Genomic DNA, 23,277 nt, shown 5'->3' on the forward strand with positions numbered 1-23,277 from the left:
GCACTGCGCTGTGGATACTCCAAGCTGAATGAAACCCTCTTCCTGCTCTTGGGGAATGCTTTACTCATCTCGGTACCGTGATGAGTGCTGCTGGTGGTCTGCCTGAGGAAGGGCTGAGAGGTGTCAGCAGAGGTCACGGCAAGCTCAGTGTGAGGGCTTAGAGATAAAGCGGGAGAGCTCAAGGTCCAGCCTCATCACAGCCCCAAACCTCCTCAGTTCCAGGCTACGGGCACCCCGACTAGGCCCGGCTTCACACTTGCTGTTGGACTACGCTGTAGCCCAGCTTACCTGCCCACCCAAGGTCCTTCCTCACCAAGGCTGGACTTCCAGGGCAATCCTTCCACCTCAGCACTGCTGTTCGGGCTATTTAAAATGTTGACTGTGGGAGAAAGACTCCTGTCTCCCCAGGCCTACGGCAGTCAGCACAGCTCCTCTCCCCAGCAACGTGATATGGAAAACTCTCCCAGGAGGCGGGGCCTGCCTTCTTCGCATCTGTCCTTTCTCGGCAGCTCCCGTTTGCTCTCACCATCTCACCCGGCCTTGGGCCCAGCCGTGGACGGCCTGGGGCTCCCCGGCAGGGCCGTGGGGGGCCCCGAGCCGGCCTGGATCTTCCGCTTCCTCCTCCACCACCACTGGCCCTTCCCAGTCTTCGGTATCGAAGCCCCGGAGAGCTGGAGACGCAGGTGACCGTCCTTGGTGAACTGCAGCAGCAGACTGGTTCTGAAGTGGCCTCCTCAGAGGGCTGGGCCAGACATCCCCTGGGATTTAAATGTACGGATTCTGTGACAAGGACGCTAGCAGCTCTGGAGCCTTCTGGGCTCAAGCACTGGGTGTGTTTGAGTTAAAATTCTCACCAAGCAATCTCTGTATAAGAGAGGGGTTATCTGTCTGTTTACGATGAGGCTGCAAAGGTCCAGGGAATGTGAGGTTGTGGCTAAACTGAAAAGGCTCCACGGCTCACCTTTTCCAGTCTGTTTCTCTCTTCGGAAAGACCTGAAAAGTTAAGCAGCCAACACACTCAGGAAGAGAAGTTTTAAAAACTGTAGGAAGGCCTCACATCGTGGAAAAGTTTCCAGCAAAGGAAGTACGAACAAGAGTCGGGCCACTAGCCCCACACCTGCCCATTCAGAAGTGGGCACCGGGCAGGCCCTAACGGAGTGACTTCGTACTATCCGGTTCCCCTCTTTGGGCCTCCTTTTCCTTATTTCTAAGCAGAAATAGAAGAAGGAGGGAAATATTTCTAGGCCCTGAGAGTTCGTGGTTGATTGTTCTTAGGATACAAATGTTACCTTTTTACCTGTATGTGAAAGAACTCTACCTGCTGGACATTCACACAATTTTGGAATAAATTTAGAAGACTATCTACACTGACAATATAAAATTTAAAGGATTTTTTTAAAAAAACAAGAAAGGCTTTAAAATGTGGTTAAGAAGGAAGCCTGTGCAGACTGTACACCTCCGTCCCCCACCCTGTCTTCATTCACTGCTGCGGGAAGTGAAGGCCACGGCTCATCCACGGCTCAGCAAAGACAGCAGGCCACCTAAAGTCCCTTCACCGCCAACACCCCCAAAAGAACACAGTTGCAGAGGGTAACTCCCAGTGGCGCTAAACTGTTCTCCCCAGGAGAAATCCATCTTGCAGCCAAATGTTCCCAGCAGACTCGGGCTGGACACAGCTGGCAGTCACCATCCTGTCACACTGGCCGACGTGGCCCAAGGTCCCTGGAGGGGCCCCTGTGCTAGGCCTGCTCGCCGGCCCCGCCTCCGCTGGCCCCCGAGCCTTTGCCGGATGCCTGGGCTTCTGTGGAGCGCGAAGCCTGCTTGGGCAGGCGGATGGGGACGTACACGTTGGAAGCACAGTGCTCCTTGAGGTAGCCCCCTCCCTTCTCTTCATATTCCTTCCTGGTGATCCAGACGTCCTCGTTGTCCAGGTGGTCCAGAGCCCAGTCGCGAGCACCATACCAGGCGTCCAGCACAGGGTTCGAGGCCAGCTGGACCTGAAACACGAGCAGAGCACTCACTGGACGGGCGTCTCCCATCAGGGTCCGAGGACTGAATGCTCAGCAAGGCCAGCTACAGCCCCTACATTTTATCCCCAGAAATACACACGCAGAAGGGCCCCCTTTAATTCCAAGACGGGGCAGGACTACCTCTGCACCCCCCAAGGAGAGCTGAGTGAAATGCTCCAGACTCTTCAAGAAATCACGCAAACATGCAGAGCCCACCGGACACGACCTCACCGGATATGTGGTTATCAGCTACTTTACCAACGTCAGACCTGCCACTCAGGGTGGGAGAGGGACCAGCTGCCCTGCCTCCTGCCCCATGCTGTAGACCACAAGCCGTCAGGTGGAGAGACCTGGAGGGAAGGCCTTCCTGGACCGGATCCCCTCTCTGCCAGCAGAGGGAAGCAGAGGCTGATGCGAGGTGGCTCTGGCCGCGGGGGCAAAGGAGCCTCAGGGGAAATGAGAGCAGAGAGGCTGACCTGGGCTCTCCATGATGCTGCCAGCGCTCGGGTGCCAGTGCTTATTAGGGGAGCAAGGCCGGGGTCAGCAGCACTGTGAGTGCCCCTCAACCAGGCTGAGCTGGGCACTGGGCGGACAGCTTTCCAACTCCGATCGGGCCTCCTCTTCTCTGGAGTCGCCCGTCTGACCTCCCACCTCCCTCTTCCCTGCCCCACCCATAGAAGTCCCAGGATGGAATGGTGGTTTTGGAACTTTCTGAAGTAAAGGGCAGGTGGAATCAGCACAGATGGAGGAGGATGAGGTGAGACTTGCGAGAAGGGACCATCAACAAAATCAGGGTCACGAAAGCCCCGACCGCTCTGGCTTAGAACGTGTCGGTGACAGAACGAGTGGAAGGCGCTCACTCTGCCCCCTGCACCGGGGAAGTGCTCACTGCGATAAATCATGAGGAGGACTACATGTTGAATCCCGTGGGCCCTTCTAGCGAATTGTGGAACCTGGAGTGTTCTTAGGGACCCTCAGCACAGCAGCTGATGTCTGTTTATCACACGCAGGCTCTGGGCTGAGCACCTGACAGGCAAGGCGTGCTGAATGCCGGTAACAGGCACCAGGACGATCCCCTTCGCACTGCGGAGAAAACTGAGGCCTGGCAAAATGCGGTGACGGCAGTGCCGGAGTCAGGACCGAAGCCCCGAGACCACACCCTGAACGCACAACACATCGTGCGGCACGGGGCCACAGCCAAGCCCCCGGCAGGACGCGGAAGCTCTGCACCACGTGTCCCTGCGCACTCCCCTCCCCGACTCCTCTTCACAGCCATGAGCTCCAGCCACACTCAGCTGCTCGCCACTCAACAAGTCTGTGGCCCCCGAGCCTCTGCCCCTGCTAGTCCCTGTCCGGAATGCTCTCTCCAGCCCACAGCCCTCCACACTCTCTACCTGGCAAACACCTCCTCATCCTCAGAAGACACCTCCAAGAAGCCTTCCCTAGGTGCCTACGTCTGTATGCCCCTCACGCTGTGCATTACCCCGGCCTATTCATCTGACTGCTGCCCCCTCGGAGAGCAAGCTCCTTGGGGCCAGGGCATCTGGTGTCTAGGACATCTCAGCATCCCAAGGTGCCTGGTCCACAGCAGGAGCTCAGACCATGTTTCTTGGTGATCTGGAATTTGGTAGATAAATTATGGGGCATCCACACCATACAGTCATTTTTTAAAGTAGTTTAGAAGAATAATGACACGGGAGAAAACGTTCACGAAAGGTTAAGAAATTCAGGTTACAAAGCGGTATACATTCAGATGTGCAGAAAATATGTGAAAGAAAGAAAAATCTCCCCAGTCAGTCTCCTAGAGAATGCCTTATTCTCAATGTACACTCTTTTGTACTCTCTGAACTTTTACTATATGCAGGCCTTCCTTTGTCAATTAAAACAAAGAAATACGTAAAATACGATTTCCATTCTGCTTTAAAAATCAAACACAGGGCTTCCCTGGTGGCTCAGTGGTTAAGAATCTGCCTGCCAACGCAGGGGACACAGTTTTGATCCCTGGCCCGGGAAGATCCCACACGCCGCAGAGCAACTAAGCCCATCGCCACAACTACTGAAGCCCGTGCGCCTAGAGCACGTGCTCCGCAACGAGAGAAGCCACCGCAGTGAGAAGCCGACTCGCCGCAACGAAGAGCAGCCCCCGCTCGCCGCAACCAGAGAAAGCCCGCAAACGGCAACGAAGATCCAACGCAGCCAAAATTAAATAAATAAATACATAAATAAAAGTAAAAAAAAAGAAAAGAAAATTAAACATAGATCGAAGACCAGAAGGAAAGCCACAAACGTGTTAATAGTGGCTATCTCTGGATGATGGAATTATCAAGTAATTTTTCTCATTTACACTTGACTGCTTTTGTAACCAGAAAACAAATAATTAAGGCTATTTTCGAAACAGCTGGTTACACGGACAATTGGTACCTGAAAGGAAGACTGAAAGGGTCTCATCTCCAACAGCTCCTTCTCGATTCTGACCTTCATCCCAGGATACATCATGTTCCCGCCAGTGAGGAAAACGTTCTGAACCAGCAGCTCCTGAACATCCTTTGGGTACCTGGGGACAAAATGATTTCTCGGCTCTAGTCCCTCCAACTTGAGTATTGGAAGAGAATATGGATGTGGAGATGCAAGCTCTCAGTACAAAACAGAAAATGTCTACGCAAAAAGTTAAAAAAAAAAAAAAAGCCTTCCATTTTTCATTTGTGTCTTTACAGAATGCCAAATAGCTAGCCAAAACCTTAATTTGAATGGTCAATCCATTTCCTTAGCATGATTAAAATATTATGCCTTTCTAATACATGTTTTCCTTAAAAACTGACTTTATTGAGGATTGCTTTAAATACATTTGGATGAAGTCTGACAAATTTATATACCCATCAAAAGCAGTAACCATTACACAGTAACCATCACCACAACCAAGATACAGAACATTTCTATCACCCCCAGAAGTTCTGCTTCTCCTTTTGAGGACCCATCTCTCCACTTGTGCTTTTTTTTTTTTTTTACTACTAGTTTTATCTTATTTGTGTTTGCTCACTTTCCCACCCACTGCTAGATAAAACTCAAAGCCACTCAAACTAAGTAGCTGCAATGGCTTTTCTTCCTCGCTAGGTGTAAGTTTCCACCCTGTTTTAACCAATAGCAACCAGAGTACCACAAAATCATGTTCCCTACTTGTTCAACTTGTATTAGGAAAACTCACACTGCAGGAAAATACCTGTATAAATGGGTGCAGGGGAGGCATGTTCTTGTAGAAACACAAACTCTTAAATAAATAAAATGCAAGGTGGGGAAAAAAACTAAGTTCTGCACGTTTTTAGGGTGATTTAGAATCACTAGTCTGCAATAATGTGAAGATTTATAGGAAAGCCAATGCACATATATCACGTTGCCCAAATTTTTCAAAGAAACTCTTAAAGCTCCTCAAATCAAGCAATTACACGTTGAGCATTTACACGTTCAGAAATGAATTAGAGAGCCCTAACTCTGTGCCACACTTGGTGAGAGAGAAAGAATACAATCTGAGTGCAGCAAATCAATGAAAAGGAGATGCCCGGCCATCAAATCCACTGTTCAATTCAAGATTCAAGGAAATGGTTCAGGAAAATAGAAGTAAAAGAAAGAAGTTTCAGTCTCACCTGTCCAGAATGTACTGGAGGGTCTCAGCTACGCCGGCCTGCTCCTCCCCGATGAGAGACGGCTGGAAGATAATTTCTGGAGCTCGAATTCTTTCTGTCCCAACAAACAGCTGATGATATGCTGCCAAGTTAAACACGGGCTTTAAAAACCCAAGGTTTAGAAGATATTTTTAGGCCATGAGAACAAACATCCCAGTTGCCAGTTTCTTCTAACTGAATTTCTTATTCCAACATAGCTTCTGTCCTTTGTGCCAGAATAACCTCTCCCCAACTCTCTTGATTTGATAATTCAATTTTCTACCTTCTTCAACCTTTGGATTATAAACCGCTACATACATATCTGCTTCATGAAATGGTCCCTGAGATGCAGGGAAAGAGACCTGGTGAAGAGCAGCTGAGAAAGGCTGCTACTGGAAGACCAAGTGCCTGGCTCAGTCCCCAGTGCCCGCAGAGCCGAGAAGGCCTTCTCCCAGGTGTGTCTCAGACTCAACGCCAGTCTACCTGGCTGCCATTGTAATGACAGAAACACAGACCCAAAAGAGGATGAAGCATTATGACACTGGCTTAAATGTAAATAAAATCATTAAAAGCTGGTCTTCAGGTCTAAAGTCCCCAGTTAGTTGCCCAAATGCTTCCACCGAGGAGACTGTTTCTCACAGATTCACGGAGCTTAGTGCTGGAGCCCCAAACAATCACCACGGGGAGGAAAAAAACCCTGACTTTGGAAGTTTTCGGTACTGGGACTCTCCCTTCTAGAAAATACAACTGGTGTTTTAGGGAAAAGTATTCCTAAAGAAGCAGACTAAACCTGACTGGTCATTTATGTTAAGCTTCAAGGCATAAGCAAGGTGGAGGCTACGGGAGGCCAACCTGGACCGTGGTCACTGGCTTCTCCACTTCGGGCGTTTCCTCCGAAAACAAGGGCTCGAAATCGTTGATGTTTTCCACGTCTTCCAGAGATGGTTCGAGCTGCCCCAGGTCCGGGGTCTGAGAAGAGAAGAAACACAAGTGGACAGAGCCTGTAATTCAGTGAGCCTTAGTTCTGTGAGTTCACGGTCACCAAAAAGAACTGGGATCTTGCCTAATGTCCTAAAAGTACATCCACACATAAAAACTACGAAAAAGTTTCTAAACTGTTAAAAAAAGGAACACACGTGAACACAAGATTAAAAGACTAAAAAGCCAGGGATGAGCTTCGTTCTTATCCCCTACCCTTCCCACTGAGAAAAGCCTCATCAACTCCCACCTCCTCTGAAGGCTTCTGAGGGGCAGCTCCAGCCTGGCGCCCCGGGGAGGACTGGCTGCCCGCACCTGTCACACCACCATGCACAGAGCTCTGGGGGAGAGGGTGTGAGAGCTGGTGTCCTACAAAGCAGCTTGGACTACGGGCAAAATCAAGTCAATCTCTCAATAATTAATAAACCTATGTGCCAACACTAACAGGCTTAGCAATCAGTCCCCTTGAGGGCAGGTCCACTGGGCTGGGGATGTGACTAAAGGCTCCAAGGCGCCGAACACCTCCCATCTGTGGAGGCCTGCAGAACAGGCTTTCCTCTTCCATGACAATGACCCTGGGCGGGGCCTAGACATGCCAGCAGGGTTCCCAATTGAGGGTTTGGGACACCTTTAATTTTGACCTGAACAAATGGAAGTTGGGAGGGTGGAGGGATAGTTCTGGATGATGTCCTCGGGCATCTGTCATCCTCCCACACGAAAGGCAGATGAGTTGTACCTTCCAGACTCAAAGGGGAGAAGTTTCAGGAAGGAACTCTGTTGCATTCCCTGGAAGGAGGCTCTAACAGTGACAGCTACTGTAGACAGGACTACCTGATGAGACGGCGTCCTGGGAGGCTTCGAGCAGATTCAACACCAACCGCCAAGGCTGCCTGAGAGAAGCCCTCCTCACTCTCAGAATCTATGACGTACATAAATTTACCGACACAATTCAGAGTACTTAACTACACTTCCCTAGAACCTGTTCGTATCAGCCGCAAAGGTAAAACGCAAAGTGACTCTTAAATAAGGCAATGCCCCTTGACATGTGCTCTCTGGCTCCTCCCTCCCGGGAGCTCCCTCCTGGAAGTCAGTGGCCACGCTGAGAAGCCCCAAGCGCACGGGGAGGCTGCATGTGGGTGCTCAGGTCTGTGGAGTCCAGCCGCTGAGTCATCCCAGCCCAGGTGCCAGGGAAGTGAAAAAACCCTCCAGAGAGTTCAGTTCCCAAATGTCCAAGTCCTCCCAGCTGAGGTCCCAGAGACCCCTGCTCCACTCCGCCTGAACTCCTGACCCATCACATTCGTGAGCACACTAACACGGCTGCTGCCTCACACCGCTAAGCGTGGAGTGTTTTTTATGCAGCAGCAGACACGCGAAGCAGGCTTCTGGTGAGGCAGGAGTAGAGAGCGCCCCAGACCGCTACCAGGCCATCCCTTTGTCACCGGTCAGCAGGTGTCTTAAACCTCTCCTTACACTCTTCCCTGCGGCTCCACCCAACCCCTCAGCAGTGGCCTTCCCCAGGCATTCTTCTTTTCCCACTCCCTGTGTGATTCTAGGTCCTTCCACAGCCGGGTCCTGGACAGTCCTGCCTGGTGTCCCAGAGACTCCAGAGATGGGGGGCTCAGAACCCAGCTCATTGTCTCCCTAAGCTCAGTTCCCAGCGCCACCTCCCCCTGCTGCCTTTCAACCCAGCCTCAGTGACCGGAGACAATCTAGACCCGGACTGCTCGGGTCTCTCAGCTGCACTGCTGCTAGCTGTGCAACCCTGGGCACGCTTCTTTCCTCGCCTCAATGTCAGTTTCCTTATTCAAAAAATGGGAATGAAGACAGTACTTACGGAATTGTGAAAATTAATCGAGATGATACCTGCACAAGCGCCCAGCACAGGGTCTGGCACATATTCTGTTATCATCAGCAACTGCCACTCTGAACGACACCAGGATCTTTGGCTCCTACCTTGGAAGTGTGTCCTCCTCCACCTTCCGCCCCAAGAGCCACTGACAAACTTCAGGTCACTGACAAAAATCAGCTCTCTTCCGGATGACTACACACATTTTAATCCTGTCTTCCCACCTCCAGCCTTGCCTCTCCCTAAAGCCATCATCCTAACTGCCGCCAGTTATTTTCCTAAAATAAAATCTCATCAGATTATTGCCTTGCTCAGCACCCTTCGAAGGCTCTGTCTGAAGGATAATATCCGGGCCGATGGATAAAGACCTTAATAGGTGGCCATGGCCTCCCTTCCAGCTTCATCTCCCACGCTCTCTGTGCCCGATGTGCCCTGCTCCCTGCACGTGTGCTTCTTTCCATCTAAAATGTCCTTCCTTCCTCATTTGCTATCTGCTGAAATCAAATAATCTTTCAGGGCCCAGCTCAAACACCCCAATCCTTTCTCAAAACTCCTTCTGTATTCCCACACACATCTACCACCACACTTGGTAAGTTTTATTACAGCCTGAGTATGGTCCTGTAGCCCTGTTTTTTGAGGTACCAAGGAGGACAGGGATTGCATCTTAGTCACCTCTGTACCCCTAGTCCCTGGCAACCCTCAAATTTCTCTAGAATAAGGAGGATTGCAGAATGTCTGGGCTTCAAAAGGCTTCTTCAGCTGTGACAAAAGTATTATTATCCACCTTCATATCTAGCTATATTCAAAAGCATCCCACCTTAAAAATAAGATAACTTCTAGCTTCACTAAAAATGATAAAAAGATAAAAAGATTTCCTTATCCCAATTCATATGATTCACAGAGAGGAACAAAGCTGGTAATTTCAATGCCGACAATACACATCTAAGACAGAACATATTTCTCTACCATGGCTGGTTTCTCTCCCCCTAGGGTTTGCCAGGGTCTCCACGTGTACTGGGTGGCATGCGGGAACGTAAATATGACTGTTCTTTTGGAACTGTGTTCAGTTCCAGCAACAGTTTGCCAAAGGCCCTCAGAGAAGATGCAGCATGGTTCCCTGGAACAGCCTGGAGCGGCATAAAAACAAGGAAAGGGCAGCTCCGATCTTGGCTCGTCAGGCCAGAGCACTTTCTGTGTTTGGCCCCTTGTCTTTTCCAACTAACGAGGGTGCTCGCAAGCTGTGCTCCTGCCTCCCATCCCCTTACGCTGCGCTCGAAGCGATGCAAAATCAGCATCTTTTAGTTTAAACACTTCATTAGGAGGTATTTTAAAGTATAGTAAAAGTATTTAAAATTTTAAAAGTGTTGAAAATATTTTAAAAGTATATTAAAAGTATTCAAAAGGAAGCCTACTCCTTTACAACATCCTCGTCGAATACCCGCAGAATACCGAGGGCTGGCATGGATTGGTCTGTAGGAAAAAATGGATTTTATTTTTATTTATTTATTTTTTTGGCCACGCTGCGCATCATGTGGGATCTTAGTTCCCCGACCAGGGATCAAACCAACGCCCCTTGCACTGGAAGCGCGGCGTCTTAACCACGGGACCGCCAGGGAAGTCCCGAAAAAATGGATTTTAGAAAACACTGGAAGTTAAAAAATTTAGCTGTATTAATCCAGTGCAGGCATTACTGCTTAGATTGCATTTCAATATGAACTGTGGTCCACATAAATCTGTTCTCTCCATTCTAAAAGAATTATATTGTTGGAAAATATGACAAATACTTTTTGAAAGGTAGAACTGGCTGGCCAGTGTCGTGGCCAAATTTATTCCATGAGTGTTACTGTAATCGATCTAATCTCTAACAATCACCCTGACCATTAAAGCTTTGGGGACAGATCGATTCATCAAATTTGTTGTACGTAGGGAAACCTTTTAAAGTACAACATTTCAAAATCACCCCAAGCCCAGAGAAATTTGAATATGTACCCTTAGAGCACAGAACAAAGTAGGGACTTAATAAATATCTGCTGAGTGAATAAACAGAGTGACTGAATCAGGGCAGGTAACAAATGCAGAAAAATGAAAAAAGAAAAGGAAAAACTGGATCCCCGACTGCTTGGGAATCACAGTTGCTCGTTTTTTTCTTTTTAAATCTGAAATCCCCCACGTGCATGTGGCTTAGTGGTCCTTCTCTGATATAAAGATGCTGATGTCCTGTGGACATGTTGATAAGCACGATAAAACTGAGTATAGATGAATAAACAACAAAGGCAATGTGGATCTGGATCCTAGGAAACAACAGCTCAAATCTGAAACACAGACCTGAAAAGGAGCAAACTAGAAAAGGCACATTAGTTCTCTGGAAGCTGATATGGGATGCTGTGCAAGAATAAGACGGTGGTCGAGGCACTTCTACCCTGGATCTCAGTGATCCAGTACGCTGTGCCGACGAAGCCTGACTCAGGATCTGCTTCATCAGTCACACATGCTCAAGGCCAGTCACTGTCCTCACGTGGTCTACAGACTGTCGGAGAGGTGGGGAAGGTGAGGCTGAGAGCAGGAACCGAGAGTCAGCCTCCAGCTGAGACACAGTCACTGCAAAGCAGGCTGCCTGCCGAGCCAAGGACGGCCCTGAGGTCCCTGGTAAGCACCACACTACACCCAGCAGCAAACTGGAGTTTTCCACAAGACTGTTTCTTTCTAAAAGTATAGGTAAAGTTGATTTAAAAACAAAAATCAACAGTTGGACTGGCTAATCTTGCCCCACAAGTGTCATACGGCAATGAACAAGTTCCTTTGTTTTAGCACTCTAGAGATGACAATGTGTCCACTTATTAACACTTTCGTCCAGTTCTAGAGACAGGAGAGCCAACCAGTGACTTGGGGCCGAGGTGTGACCTGCAGGCAGCCCCTTCACCATGCGGGGCCCAGTGCTACGGTATGAATTACCCAGGATCCTATCTCAGCCCCGCCACCTGCCCTTTTGGCCACATCAACAGTAACAGCCCACTGGCAGGGAAACAAAAAGGAGAGAGAAGATCAAAGAGTTCGTGTTTAGTAACTAACAAAAGGCTGATCTTAAATCAACCCACAAATATCTTATTGAGCATGGCTATTAGCGGCTGTAAAAAATTCCTAAACTGTACATGTAGCATGATCCCTGTCCTCAAGGAGCATGGAGATGGAAAGGAGGTGCATGAAAGAGCAACCATGATATATTTAATAGAAGATCAGAAGAAAGTTAAGGGGGCATATGACTAACTGCCCAGGAACCATCAGAGGGGCAGGTTCAGGTTCAAGATGGGCCACACGATAGGCGTGTGTATGTTCTTCCTACTCTACTCGCACACATCCCCTTCCCGGGGGCCAGAGCTCTACCGGCTGAAACCCCTTGGGTCAGAACTTCAGTTGGTACAAGGTCAGTGCCATCCTTGCCCCCACCCGTGTCCCCGTAGATATCACACACCACTCTGCTCTCTTTCCCCCGAGTCTGGTCACAACCCCTTTGAGGCCAGCCTTCTCCGGACACTCCTCCCGCCCTCAGAAAGGGCTGTTCTCTCTACACCAGCGGTCCCCAACCTTTCTGGCACCAGGGACCGGTTTCACGGAAGACAATTTTTCCACGGACGGTGGGGGGATGGCTCCAGCGGTAACGCGAGCTACGGGCAGCGGCAGATGGGGCTTCACCCTCTCGCCCACTGCTCCCCTCCTGCTCTGAGGCCTGGGGGTCGGGGACCCCTGCTCTACAGCACCCCGCGGGACCTCCCTCCCGAGGCCCGCAGTACCTCTGGCTTGCTGTCCACCACGTCCACCTCGAGGCTGACTTCTGCTTGAAGGATCTTCTGCTTCGCCTGCTCCACTGCAGCACTGAGCTTCTGTATGTAGGACTGCAGCTCTTCTGGGGAGTCCATGTTCAGCTCTATCAGGGCCTTGTGAAACTGATCCATCTGGCCATCCTCTAGGAGCTCCTGCAAGCCGAGCAGTCACAATCCATCCTCAAAGATGTGCATTGGGGCAATCACGCACGGGAAGGAGAGATGGAACTTAGAAACTGGACAGAGAACGATAGCGGGAGAGGGCTCCCCGAGCTCCCTGAGCCTGCCCCCCCATGGAAACCCCCTGCCACCAAAGCTTCGCAATGAAGCCCTCCTCCCCAGCCATCTCTGGGCTCCCACGCATCACCATCTCAGCACCACCGGAGCAGACAAAACTCATCTATGGGGACAGACGTCAGAAATGTTAGCTTCTGGGTGAGAACAGATGGGAAAGTTACTAAGAGGAGGCTGAGGGAGGCTTCTGGGCTGCTGGTAATGCTCTGTTTCTTGACCTGGATACATCATGTGTTTCAATGGTGAAAATTCATTGAGCTGGACACTTAAGATTTGTGCGCTTTGCATCACGTGTGCTACATTTAAACCAAAAAGTTAAAAATCAAACAAAGGGGACCACAAGGATAAAATAAATCAATGAAGCCAGGTCCACAGCTCTCAGGTCCTGCTGCTACACCGTCCTCTACACGCACCATCTCTACATGGATGACCCCCCCCAGACCCCTTCTTGACCCCAGGTCAAAAAGATGCATGATGCATTTTATGGAGCAAGGCTGAGGTCCCGCCCTGGGGGCTACGCTGTCACCTGCACGTAGAGCAGCCGGTCCAGCCGCTCCTGATCCAGCTGCAGCTTCTCCTCCCGCCGCCGCGCGTTGAGCTCCTGCAGCCGCCGCAGTTGCTGCTGCCGCCTCTCCTGCTTCTCCTCGGAGGTCAGGGTGCTGCCCAGGAGCTTGCTGGAAAACGGGAGCTGCATCTTGTGGACATTGTTCTCATAGTAATCGGGGCACCGCCATTTCTGCAATTCTTCAACAGAATGATTTTGGAAGTTAGGAAACGGAAACACCATTAGCACTGAGATTAGAAAGTCGGCACCGTTGATTTAAAAACAAAAATCAACAGTTGGACTGGCTAATCTTGCCCCACAAGTGTCATACGGCAATGAACAAGTTCCTTTGTTTTAGCACTCTAGAGATGACAATGTGTCCACTTATTAACACTTTCGTCCAGTTCTAGAGACAGGAGAGCCAACCAGTGACTTGGGGCCGAGGTGTGACCTGCAGGCAGCCCCTTCACCATGCGGGGCCCAGTGCTACGGTATGAATTACCCAGGATCCTATCTCAGCCCCGCCACCTGCCCTTTTGGCCACATCAACAGTAACAGCCCACTGGCAGGGAAACAAAAAGGAGAGAGAAGATCAAAGAGTTCGTGTTTAGTAACTAACAAAAGGCTGATCTTAAATCAACCCACAAATATCTTATTGAGCATGGCTATTAGCGGCTGTAAAAAATTCCTAAACTGTACATGTAGCATGATCCCTGTCCTCAAGGAGCATGGAGATGGAAAGGAGGTGCATGAAAGAGCAACCATGATATATTTAATAGAAGATCAGAAGAAAGTTAAGGGGGCATATGACTAACTGCCCAGGAACCATCAGAGGGGCAGGTTCAGGTTCAAGATGGGCCACACGATAGGCGTGTGTATGTTCTTCCTACTCTACTCGCACACATCCCCTTCCCGGGGGCCAGAGCTCTACCGGCTGAAACCCCTTGGGTCAGAACTTCAGTTGGTACAAGGTCAGTGCCATCCTTGCCCCCACCCGTGTCCCCGTAGATATCACACACCACTCTGCTCTCTTTCCCCCGAGTCTGGTCACAACCCCTTTGAGGCCAGCCTTCTCCGGACACTCCTCCCGCCCTCAGAAAGGGCTGTTCTCTCTACACCAGCGGTCCCCAACCTTTCTGGCACCAGGGACCGGTTTCACGGAAGACAATTTTTCCACGGACGGTGGGGGGATGGCTCCAGCGGTAACGCGAGCTACGGGCAGCGGCAGATGGGGCTTCACCCTCTCGCCCACTGCTCCCCTCCTGCTCTGAGGCCTGGGGGTCGGGGACCCCTGCTCTACAGCACCCCGCGGGACCTCCCTCCCGAGGCCCGCAGTACCTCTGGCTTGCTGTCCACCACGTCCACCTCGAGGCTGACTTCTGCTTGAAGGATCTTCTGCTTCGCCTGCTCCACTGCAGCACTGAGCTTCTGTATGTAGGACTGCAGCTCTTCTGGGGAGTCCATGTTCAGCTCTATCAGGGCCTTGTGAAACTGATCCATCTGGCCATCCTCTAGGAGCTCCTGCAAGCCGAGCAGTCACAATCCATCCTCAAAGATGTGCATTGGGGCAATCACGCACGGGAAGGAGAGATGGAACTTAGAAACTGGACAGAGAACGATAGCGGGAGAGGGCTCCCCGAGCTCCCTGAGCCTGCCCCCCCATGGAAACCCCCTGCCACCAAAGCTTCGCAATGAAGCCCTCCTCCCCAGCCATCTCTGGGCTCCCACGCATCACCATCTCAGCACCACCGGAGCAGACAAAACTCATCTATGGGGACAGACGTCAGAAATGTTAGCTTCTGGGTGAGAACAGATGGGAAAGTTACTAAGAGGAGGCTGAGGGAGGCTTCTGGGCTGCTGGTAATGCTCTGTTTCTTGACCTGGATACATCATGTGTTTCAATGGTGAAAATTCATTGAGCTGGACACTTAAGATTTGTGCGCTTTGCATCACGTGTGCTACATTTAAACCAAAAAGTTAAAAATCAAACAAAGGGGACCACAAGGATAAAATAAATCAATGAAGCCAGGTCCACAGCTCTCAGGTCCTGCTGCTACACCGTCCTCTACACGCACCATCTCTACATGGATGACCCCCCCCAGACCCCTTCTTGACCCCAGGTCAAAAAGATGCATGATGCATTTTATGGAGCAAGGCTGAGGTCCCGCCCTGGGGGCTACGCTGTCACCTGCACGTAGAGCAGCCGGTCCAGCCGCTCCTGATCCAGCTGCAGCTTCTCCTCCCGCCGCCGCGCGTTGAGCTCCTGCAGCCGCCGCAGTTGCTGCTGCCGCCTCTCCTGCTTCTCCTCGGAGGTCAGGGTGCTGCCCAGGAGCTTGCTGGAAAACGGGAGCTGCATCTTGTGGACATTGTTCTCATAGTAATCGGGGCACCGCCATTTCTGCAATTCTTCAACAGAATGATTTTGGAAGTTAGGAAACGGAAACACCATTAGCACTGAGATTAGAAAGTCGGCACCAGGGTTCCAGGGTTCCAGGTATGGGTAAGATGGAGGAAGCACACTCCATCCTATCTCTGAAGCCACCCAATCAGCGAAATGCAGCTGTAAGACCTGGACACGATGCCAACACACCTGCTCTGAGAGAATTGCTAAATAAAGTTCTTCAGACAGAAAGGATACCATCTAGAGCACCAGAAATGAAGGGAAAACAACAGAAATGATGAAAATCTGATTAAATATAGTAGATTAACCTCCCCTTGAGCTCCTTAAAATACACTGACAATTGGAAGTAAAAATCATGACGACATCTGATAGGTTTCCAATGTATGTAGATGCGACACAGAAGACAAGTCCGACGTAAAGGAGGAAGGATAAAGGGGCCTCTGGGGACTTCCCTGGTGGCAGAGTGGTTAAGAATCCGCCTGCCAATCCACGGGACATGGGTTTGAGCCCTGGTCCGGGAAGATCCCACATGCCACAGAGCAACTGAGACCGTGTGCCACAACTACTGAGCCTGAGCTCTGGAGCCCGCGAGCCATAACTACTGAGCCTGCGCACCACAACTACTGAAGCCCGCGCACCTAGAGCCCGTGCTCCGCAACAGGAGAAGCCATCACAATGAGAAGCCCAAGCACCGCAATGAAGAGTAGCCCCTGCTCGCCGCAACTAGAGAAAGCCTGCAAGCAGCAACGAAGACCCAATGCAGCCAAAAATAAATAAAATAAATAAATTAAAAAAAAAAAAAAAAGGGGGCCTCTGGCGTGCTGACATCTCCATGTTCCACTTGAACTGGTAAAACAGAGATTCTAAGAAGACTGTGAAAAGCCTATTTACTGTCATCTCTAGAGCAACAGCTAAAAAAACCTACACGAGAAATATACAGTGAAAAACACAATAGACAAATTAAAATGGAATACCAAAAAAATTTTTCAAACGTCCAAATAACCCAAAGAAGGCAAGAGAGAGCAATAAGAACAAAGAGAAGGAATAACAGAAAACAAAAAATCAAATGGTGGACCTAAACCCAAACATAAGAAGAATTAAATTAATTGGAAATGGTCTTAACATATCGATTAAAAGATAGAGACTGACAGAAGGGATCTTTTTTTTTAAAAAAAGGACCCAACTATTAAGAAACTTACTTTGAATATAATGATACAGGTAGATTAAAAGGCCAGAAAGACACACCAATCAAAAGAAAGTTGGAGTGGCTATGTTAATGTCCAAGCAGACTTCAAAGCAAAGAAAATTGCAAGGGATAAAAAGGAACACTATATAATGGTCAAAGATCACTTGCCAAGAAGGCGTAAGAATCCTAAATGTTTACCTAACAAAAGAGCTTCAGACACTTGAAAGCAAAAACTGACAGAACTGAGAGGAGAAATGGGAAAATTCACAGTTATCCCTGGAGATTTCAACACCCTAATAATCAATATGGCTTGATGGAAAATGAAGAGGGGTACAGAAGAACTGAATAACACCATCAACCAATAGAACCTAAATGGCATCACAGAATACTCCACCCAACAACAGCAGGATACACATTCTTTGCAAGTGTATATGGAATATTCGCCAAAGCAGATCGTGCCTGGGTCCTAAAACAAATCTTCACAAGTTTAACTGATACCAGACAACATAAGTTCTTTGACCATAATGAAATTAAACTAGAAATCAACCACAGAAAGATAACAAGGAAGTCTCCAAACACTTGGATATAAAATAATATATTTCTAAATAATCAATGGTTCCAAATAAAAAAGGCTTGAGCGAAATTGGAAAATATGTGAACTCGGTAAAAAATAAAACATAACATACCAAACTCTGTGAAATGTAGATAAAGCACTGCTGAGAGGGAAATTCAAGCTTTAAATGCCTATATTAAAAAGAAGTTATCATAATAATCTAAGCTTCTACCTTAAGAAACTAGAAAAAAAGAGCAAAATAAACCTAAAGCAAAAAAGAAGACACCAATGCAATCACCTAAATAGTCCTACTTCTATTAAAGAAACTGAATTCATTCAGAAAAAGAAATCCCCAGGCTCAAATGGTTCTACTGGAGAATTCTATCAAACATTTAAAGAAAAAAATAATATCAATTATTTACACAGTCTTTTCCAGAAAGTAGACGAGAACACTTTCTAGCTCATTTAATAAGACCAGCATTGCCATGATACCAAAACAAGACAAAGACAGTACAAGAAAAGTATAGATTAATATTCCTCATGAATATACACAAAAACCTCACAAAATTTACCAAATTGAATCCAGCAATATATTAAAAAATAATATACATGAATAAGTGGGGTTTATCCCCCCAAATCAAGGCTAGTTCAATATTTGAAAAGCAATCATGATACTCTCCTACATGAACAGTCCAAAGCACAAACACCATAGGATCATATCAGATGCAGAAAAAGCATTTCACAAAATTCAAAATTCATTCATGATAAAAATGATCAGAAAAATAGGCACAGAAAGGAACTTCCTCAATTTGATAAAGAATATCTGTAAAAAAACTACAGGTTAAAAAAAAAAAAAAAACTAGAGGTAACATCATATAATTAATAGGGAAAAACTAAAGGCTTTCCCCACCACAAGATCAGCAATTAGGAACAAGGCAAAAATGTCCACTCTTACCACTCCTAAAGAAACAAAGGCAAACAGATTGGAAAGGAAGAAATAAAAATGTCCCTATTCCCAGATGACATGTCTACCTAGAAATTCCCAAGGAATCTACAAAAAACTAGAACTAGTAAATTTCACAAGGTCACAGGATACAAGGTAAACATATAAAAATTAATTGCATTTCTATACAATAGCAATAAGCAACTGAAAACTGAAATGAAAAAAACAAGGAAAGAAATAATTAGGCATAAATCTAATAAAACATGTATAGGTCTATACACTGAAAATTATAAAATGCTGATGAAAGAAATCAATAAAGACCTAGATAAATGGAAAGACATACTATGTTCATGGATTAGAAGCCTCAACATAGTAAAAAAAAAAAAAATGTAAATTCTCCCCAATCTGGATTTAACATTATATCTGAATCTACATTTAGAATGTTATTGCTTTATATACAAACTGATCTACAGATTTAATGTTCTTTCAATCACAATCCCAACAGAACTGTTTTGTAGATATGGACAAACTGATCCTAATATTTATATGGAAAGGCAAAGGAACCAGAGTAGCCAAAACGATGTTGAAAAAGAACCTACATATGCAAGTTATCAATTAATTGAAAAAGTCTGTTAGGAAAACAAATACCAAAAAGGGAAGGGAATGCTAAAAAGTACTAAGAGTAAAAAAGTGAGAGAAAGAGTCACCCTGGGAACAATTTAAGGAACACCCCAAAGGGAGACAACATTTGAAAGCTGCAAGCAAACATCCTCTTTGTACCTTCCACATAATCCTTAGCGATGTAGCTGTGCTCGTGCAGGATCTCCTCCATGCGGCTGAGAGTGATGGCTGCCAGGTGCCCAGGATACTTCAGCTGCAGGAGACGCTGGAGGTAGCCAGCTGCTTGGCTTCCTCCCAGGTTGATGCGTTTGCAGTTTTTAGCATCCAACCTACAACCAAGGGATGGAAACAGCACTGAAATTTTTGGCAATGTGGAGGAGAGAATATGGAGCATGTGCACTAGGGCAGAGGATAGTTTGATGTAGACTAATAAGGAAGCAACTGACCAGCTGGGGGAAATAAAACCTAACAGTTGGAAGGAACTTTAAAGTTGCCTTAGTGCAACCTCTTACCCAATGCAGGCATTCCTAGACCACATCCAAACAGACACATGAACATCTAACTTCTGGCAAGCATCTCGGAAGGTAACTTCTGGCAAGCATCTCGGAAGGACTCACCTGCTCTGGGAAGGGCCTAGAAATATGCATTTTCCCCAGGAATATGCATTTTGACAAGCTTCCCAAGTCCCTCTAGTGTAGGCCAGAGTTTGAGTACCACTCCCCTAGACACTCCACTTCTACTTACGCAAACACATTAAGTAATCACATACACATTGGCTTACTGTAATCTCCTAAGAGACCCAGGGCCCTCTGACATGAAGGGAAGGGGAGGAGAACCAGAGTACCTTTATTTTCTCAATGTGAGAAAGTCAGAGGAGCAGAGCACTAGGAACTTGCTGTGTACTAAAATGTCACGGCTGTATCACACCTCACCAGCAGATGCCGGCACAGAACATGATATGCCCCAATCTGATCACTTCTTAGCCTTTGGGTAAAATCACTTTCTCTCAATATAACATAACATAACAATATTATTTTTAATTTCTGCATATTCTGGTTACATAAGATAGAAAACTCTATAGCAGAAGTGTTTGGTAATGTCTAAGAGTTACTTTTTTCTTCATAAATTTTTGTAAGAACTTCAAGAGAAATTCCCACTGTAGGGCTCAATAAATTCAACAGCATTTATTTTCACTTAAATATTCAGACTGTTTTACAAAGTGCCATCACCTACATTATCTCGTTTCATTCTCAAGGTAACCCTGAGAAATCAGTTTTTCCCAAGTTTATATGTTAGGAAACTAAGTGAAGAAGTACCTCATCCTCAGCAGAGCTGCAAACCCAGGCTTTCAGTTCCGAAGCCAGGCCTTCTCTCACTACTTACACACCCTCTCTATCTCTATGCAAAGAGAAACCTTCTCAGGAGAGCATGATGCTGGCCTAGTCTCTCTCTCTCTCTTTTTTTAATTTTTAATTTTTTATTGAAGTATAGTTAATTTACAGTGTTTCAGGTGTACAGCAAAGTGATTCAGTTACATATACATTCTTTTTCAGTTTCTTTTCCATTATAGATTATTACAAGATATTGAATTCTGTGTGTATACAGTAAATCCTTGTTGTTTATCTGTTTTATATATAGTAGTGTGCATCTGTTAATCCCAAATTCTCAATTTATCCCTCCCTCCCCGGCCTAGTCTCTTTATCAGACAATGAAAACCCAGCTATAAAACAAGAAGATTTTAAACATGACAGAAACTACCCTCACCTTTTATAGAACTTGAAAACATCTACTAAGTACCTATTATGGACCAGGTACAGTAGTTAAAAAGAAAGGTCTAAATAATTGTCATTAAATAGCTTTAAATAAAAAAATTAAAAATCTCTTATTAAAAAGTGACTCCAGGGCTTCTCTGGTGGCGCAGTGGTTGACAGTCTGCCTGCTAATGCAGGGGACACGGGTTCGAGCCCTGGTCTGGGAGGATCCCACATGCCGCAGAGCAGCTGGGACCGTGAGCCACAACTACTGAGCCTGCGCGTCTGGAGGCTGTGCTCCGCAACAAGAGAGGCCACGATAGTGAGAGACCCGTGCACCGCGATGAAGAGTGGCCCCCGCTTGCCGCCAACTAGAGAAAGCCCTCGCTCAGAAACGAAGACCCAAGACAGCCAAAAATAAATAAATAAATAAAAATTAAAAGCTGGGATTTGAAAACGAAAAAGAAAAAAAAAAGTGACTCCAGAACACGACAGTCTAAATTAAATCTATTTAAATAATTTATCCAGAACATTTTTATTGAGCACCTACTACCTACAGGTACAGTGTTAGCCATCTCACCATTAAGTCAGAACCATGAAGTTCTAGAATTATGGATTTGGACCTCAGGGACCATCCACACCAACTTGATCCAGGAGGTCACAAAGGATGGACAATGAAGTGACATCTATACTCACACAGTGAGGGAGGTCAGAACTAAGCCCAGAGGCCAGTTCATGGTCCTGTCCTTGCTCTTTCCACTCCACCTTTAAATCAGGCGCCCAATAAACGTTTCCTGAATGCTTCTCAAAACAGCACCCAAATGCCATAAGTGCAACTCACCTCCCTTCTAAGACAGGTAAAATATGTGTACACTGGTATCCAGATGAAATGATGAGCCCGCTGGAAATCAAGTTCTTTGGCTTATTGTGGTAGAAGCTGAAGAGACTGTCTATTCCATAGGCAACCGTAGGAATCCCATAGCACTCAAAGAGAAGCTCGGACATCATCTGTCGTGAATACAGTGGGTTGCACACGGCTTCTGTCAAAACTACGGGATGATCGACACAGCCCTACTTGGAAAGAAAAGAGTAAATTGGTAGGTGCTAAGAGAATACTCCTTTTAAAGCCTAAAAAGAAACAGAAATCCTTATTGCAAGGGCTCAACTGGCTTTTGGTCTCCAATCAAAAAACTGGATCAGAAGCAACTGTAAAACACCCATCTCTCCTGGAAGTTGCTTTGGAAAATATGAAAGTAAGGTCAACTTAAGTCAAGCCCCATCCAAACTGTCGGCCAATCATCTGGCTCTATCTTCAAAATATCTCCAGAATCCAACTGCTTCTTACCACATCCTCAACTCCTCCCTCATCTAAGTCACCATCATCCCTCACCTCCTAACTGCAACAGCCTTCTAACTGGTCTCCCTGTTTCTACCCTATGACCCCGGCCAGTCCATTCTCCATACAGCAGCTATGGTGATCCTTTTGGAACATAAGTCAGGTCCCTCTTTTGTTCAACACCCTGCAACGGCTCCCCATTTCACTCAGCGTAAAAGCCTATATAAGGTGTGTGACTTGTCCCCTCATTACCTCTCCGACTTCCTCTTCCACTGACTACCCTCCCCCTCACTCTGGCTGCCCTCAGTTAGGATTAGGGCACACTCCTGCCTCAGGGCCTTTTTACTGGCTGTGCCCTCTCTCCGGAATACTATTCCCTCAGATATTCACAAGGAGCGCTCCCTCAATCATCTCCTTTAGTCCTTGCTCAAACAACACCTTCTTCCCGAGTCCTCCCCCTAACCATCTAATTGAAAACATGCAACTCTCTCCTGTCCTTCTATCATGCCACAGAATATACTACTTAATTCTATCGTTTATTGTTTGTTTTTTCATACTAGAGTGACTTTCCACACCCGCTCCATAAGCACTGGAGATTTCGTGTCACGTTCACGGACGTATTTCAAACACCTAGAAAAGTGCCTGACACAGAGTAGATGCTCAATACATATCTGATAATAAATTACTGTATTAACAAACGAGCCCGAATATGTGCTCCAAGAGAAAAGGGCGTTGTTTTTGCTCGCTGCCATACCCCAAGCGCCTAGCACAGGACTTACACACGTTAGGCGCCTAATATTTGATCGACTGACTAAATCAATGACTAAATGACAATCAGAACTACTGCAGTGACTATTATCCCTCGGAGAGCGGAGTGAGCGGGGACACGACCTCACCCCTCCCCTCAAGCCTAACCCCACCCCGCCCTTCACCTGTGAGGAGACACCCAGATGCTGGAAGCTGTAGTCAAGCAGCAGCTCCTGCAGCTCCAGGTTCACCGGCACGTTGCGGTCGAAGGGCGATCGCAGCATCCAGCGAAGCGGCTCCAGGCTGCCCAGCGCGTTGCCTACCTGCGGGCCCGCCCCGCCCCGAGCCCCGCCCCGCCCGCGGGCGCACACGGCGCGGAACTGCAGCCGGGGCTCGGGGCCCGGGTCCGGCCCGGGGCACGCCCAGCCTGCGCGGGCCTGGAACGACCCGTTGTCCAGCACCAGAGGCACCGGCAGTGGCCCGTGCGCCACCGGACCGGCCTCCAGCACCGGATCCGGCGCGGCGCGGGCATCGCGGAATGGGAACACGTTCGTAGGCGGCCCTGCTACACTGGCCGCCGCCATCTTGGAGCGC

General features: G+C 47.7%; 1 protein-coding gene across 1 annotated transcript; it reads right to left on the reverse strand.

Annotated features, from left to right (window-relative positions):
• Positions 1-888: 888 nt before the first annotated feature.
• ACTR5 (actin related protein 5) lies at positions 889-23,277 on the reverse strand. Its single transcript, XM_007099953.4, has 9 exons — positions 22,869-23,277; positions 21,442-21,671; positions 19,009-19,178; positions 15,334-15,551; positions 14,484-14,666; positions 6,518-6,634; positions 5,648-5,787; positions 4,431-4,563; positions 889-1,997 (listed from the first exon to the last, which is right to left on the reverse strand). The coding sequence occupies exons 1-9, from the start codon at positions 23,265-23,267 to the stop codon at positions 1,740-1,742; spliced, it is 1,848 nt and encodes a 615-aa protein (XP_007100015.1). The 5' UTR covers positions 23,268-23,277; the 3' UTR covers positions 889-1,739.

This window comes from Physeter macrocephalus, chromosome 14 (assembly GCF_002837175.3).
Source record: "Physeter macrocephalus isolate SW-GA chromosome 14, ASM283717v5, whole genome shotgun sequence".
In the NCBI taxonomy this organism is placed as follows: Eukaryota; Metazoa; Chordata; class Mammalia; order Artiodactyla; family Physeteridae; genus Physeter; species Physeter macrocephalus.

Coding starts and splice junctions, on each gene's coding strand:
- ACTR5 (XM_007099953.4), bottom strand. CDS start 23,267: ATGGCGGCGGCCAGTGTAGCAGGGCCGCCTACGAACGTGTTCCCATTC. Junction 19,179..21,441: donor TTACCTGTCTTAGAAGGGAG/GTGAGTTGCACT, acceptor CCTTGGTTGTAG/GTTGGATGCTAAAAACTGCA. Junction 14,667..15,333: donor ACCGGCTGCTCTACGTGCAG/GTGACAGCGTAG, acceptor CTCGGCTTGCAG/GAGCTCCTAGAGGATGGCCA.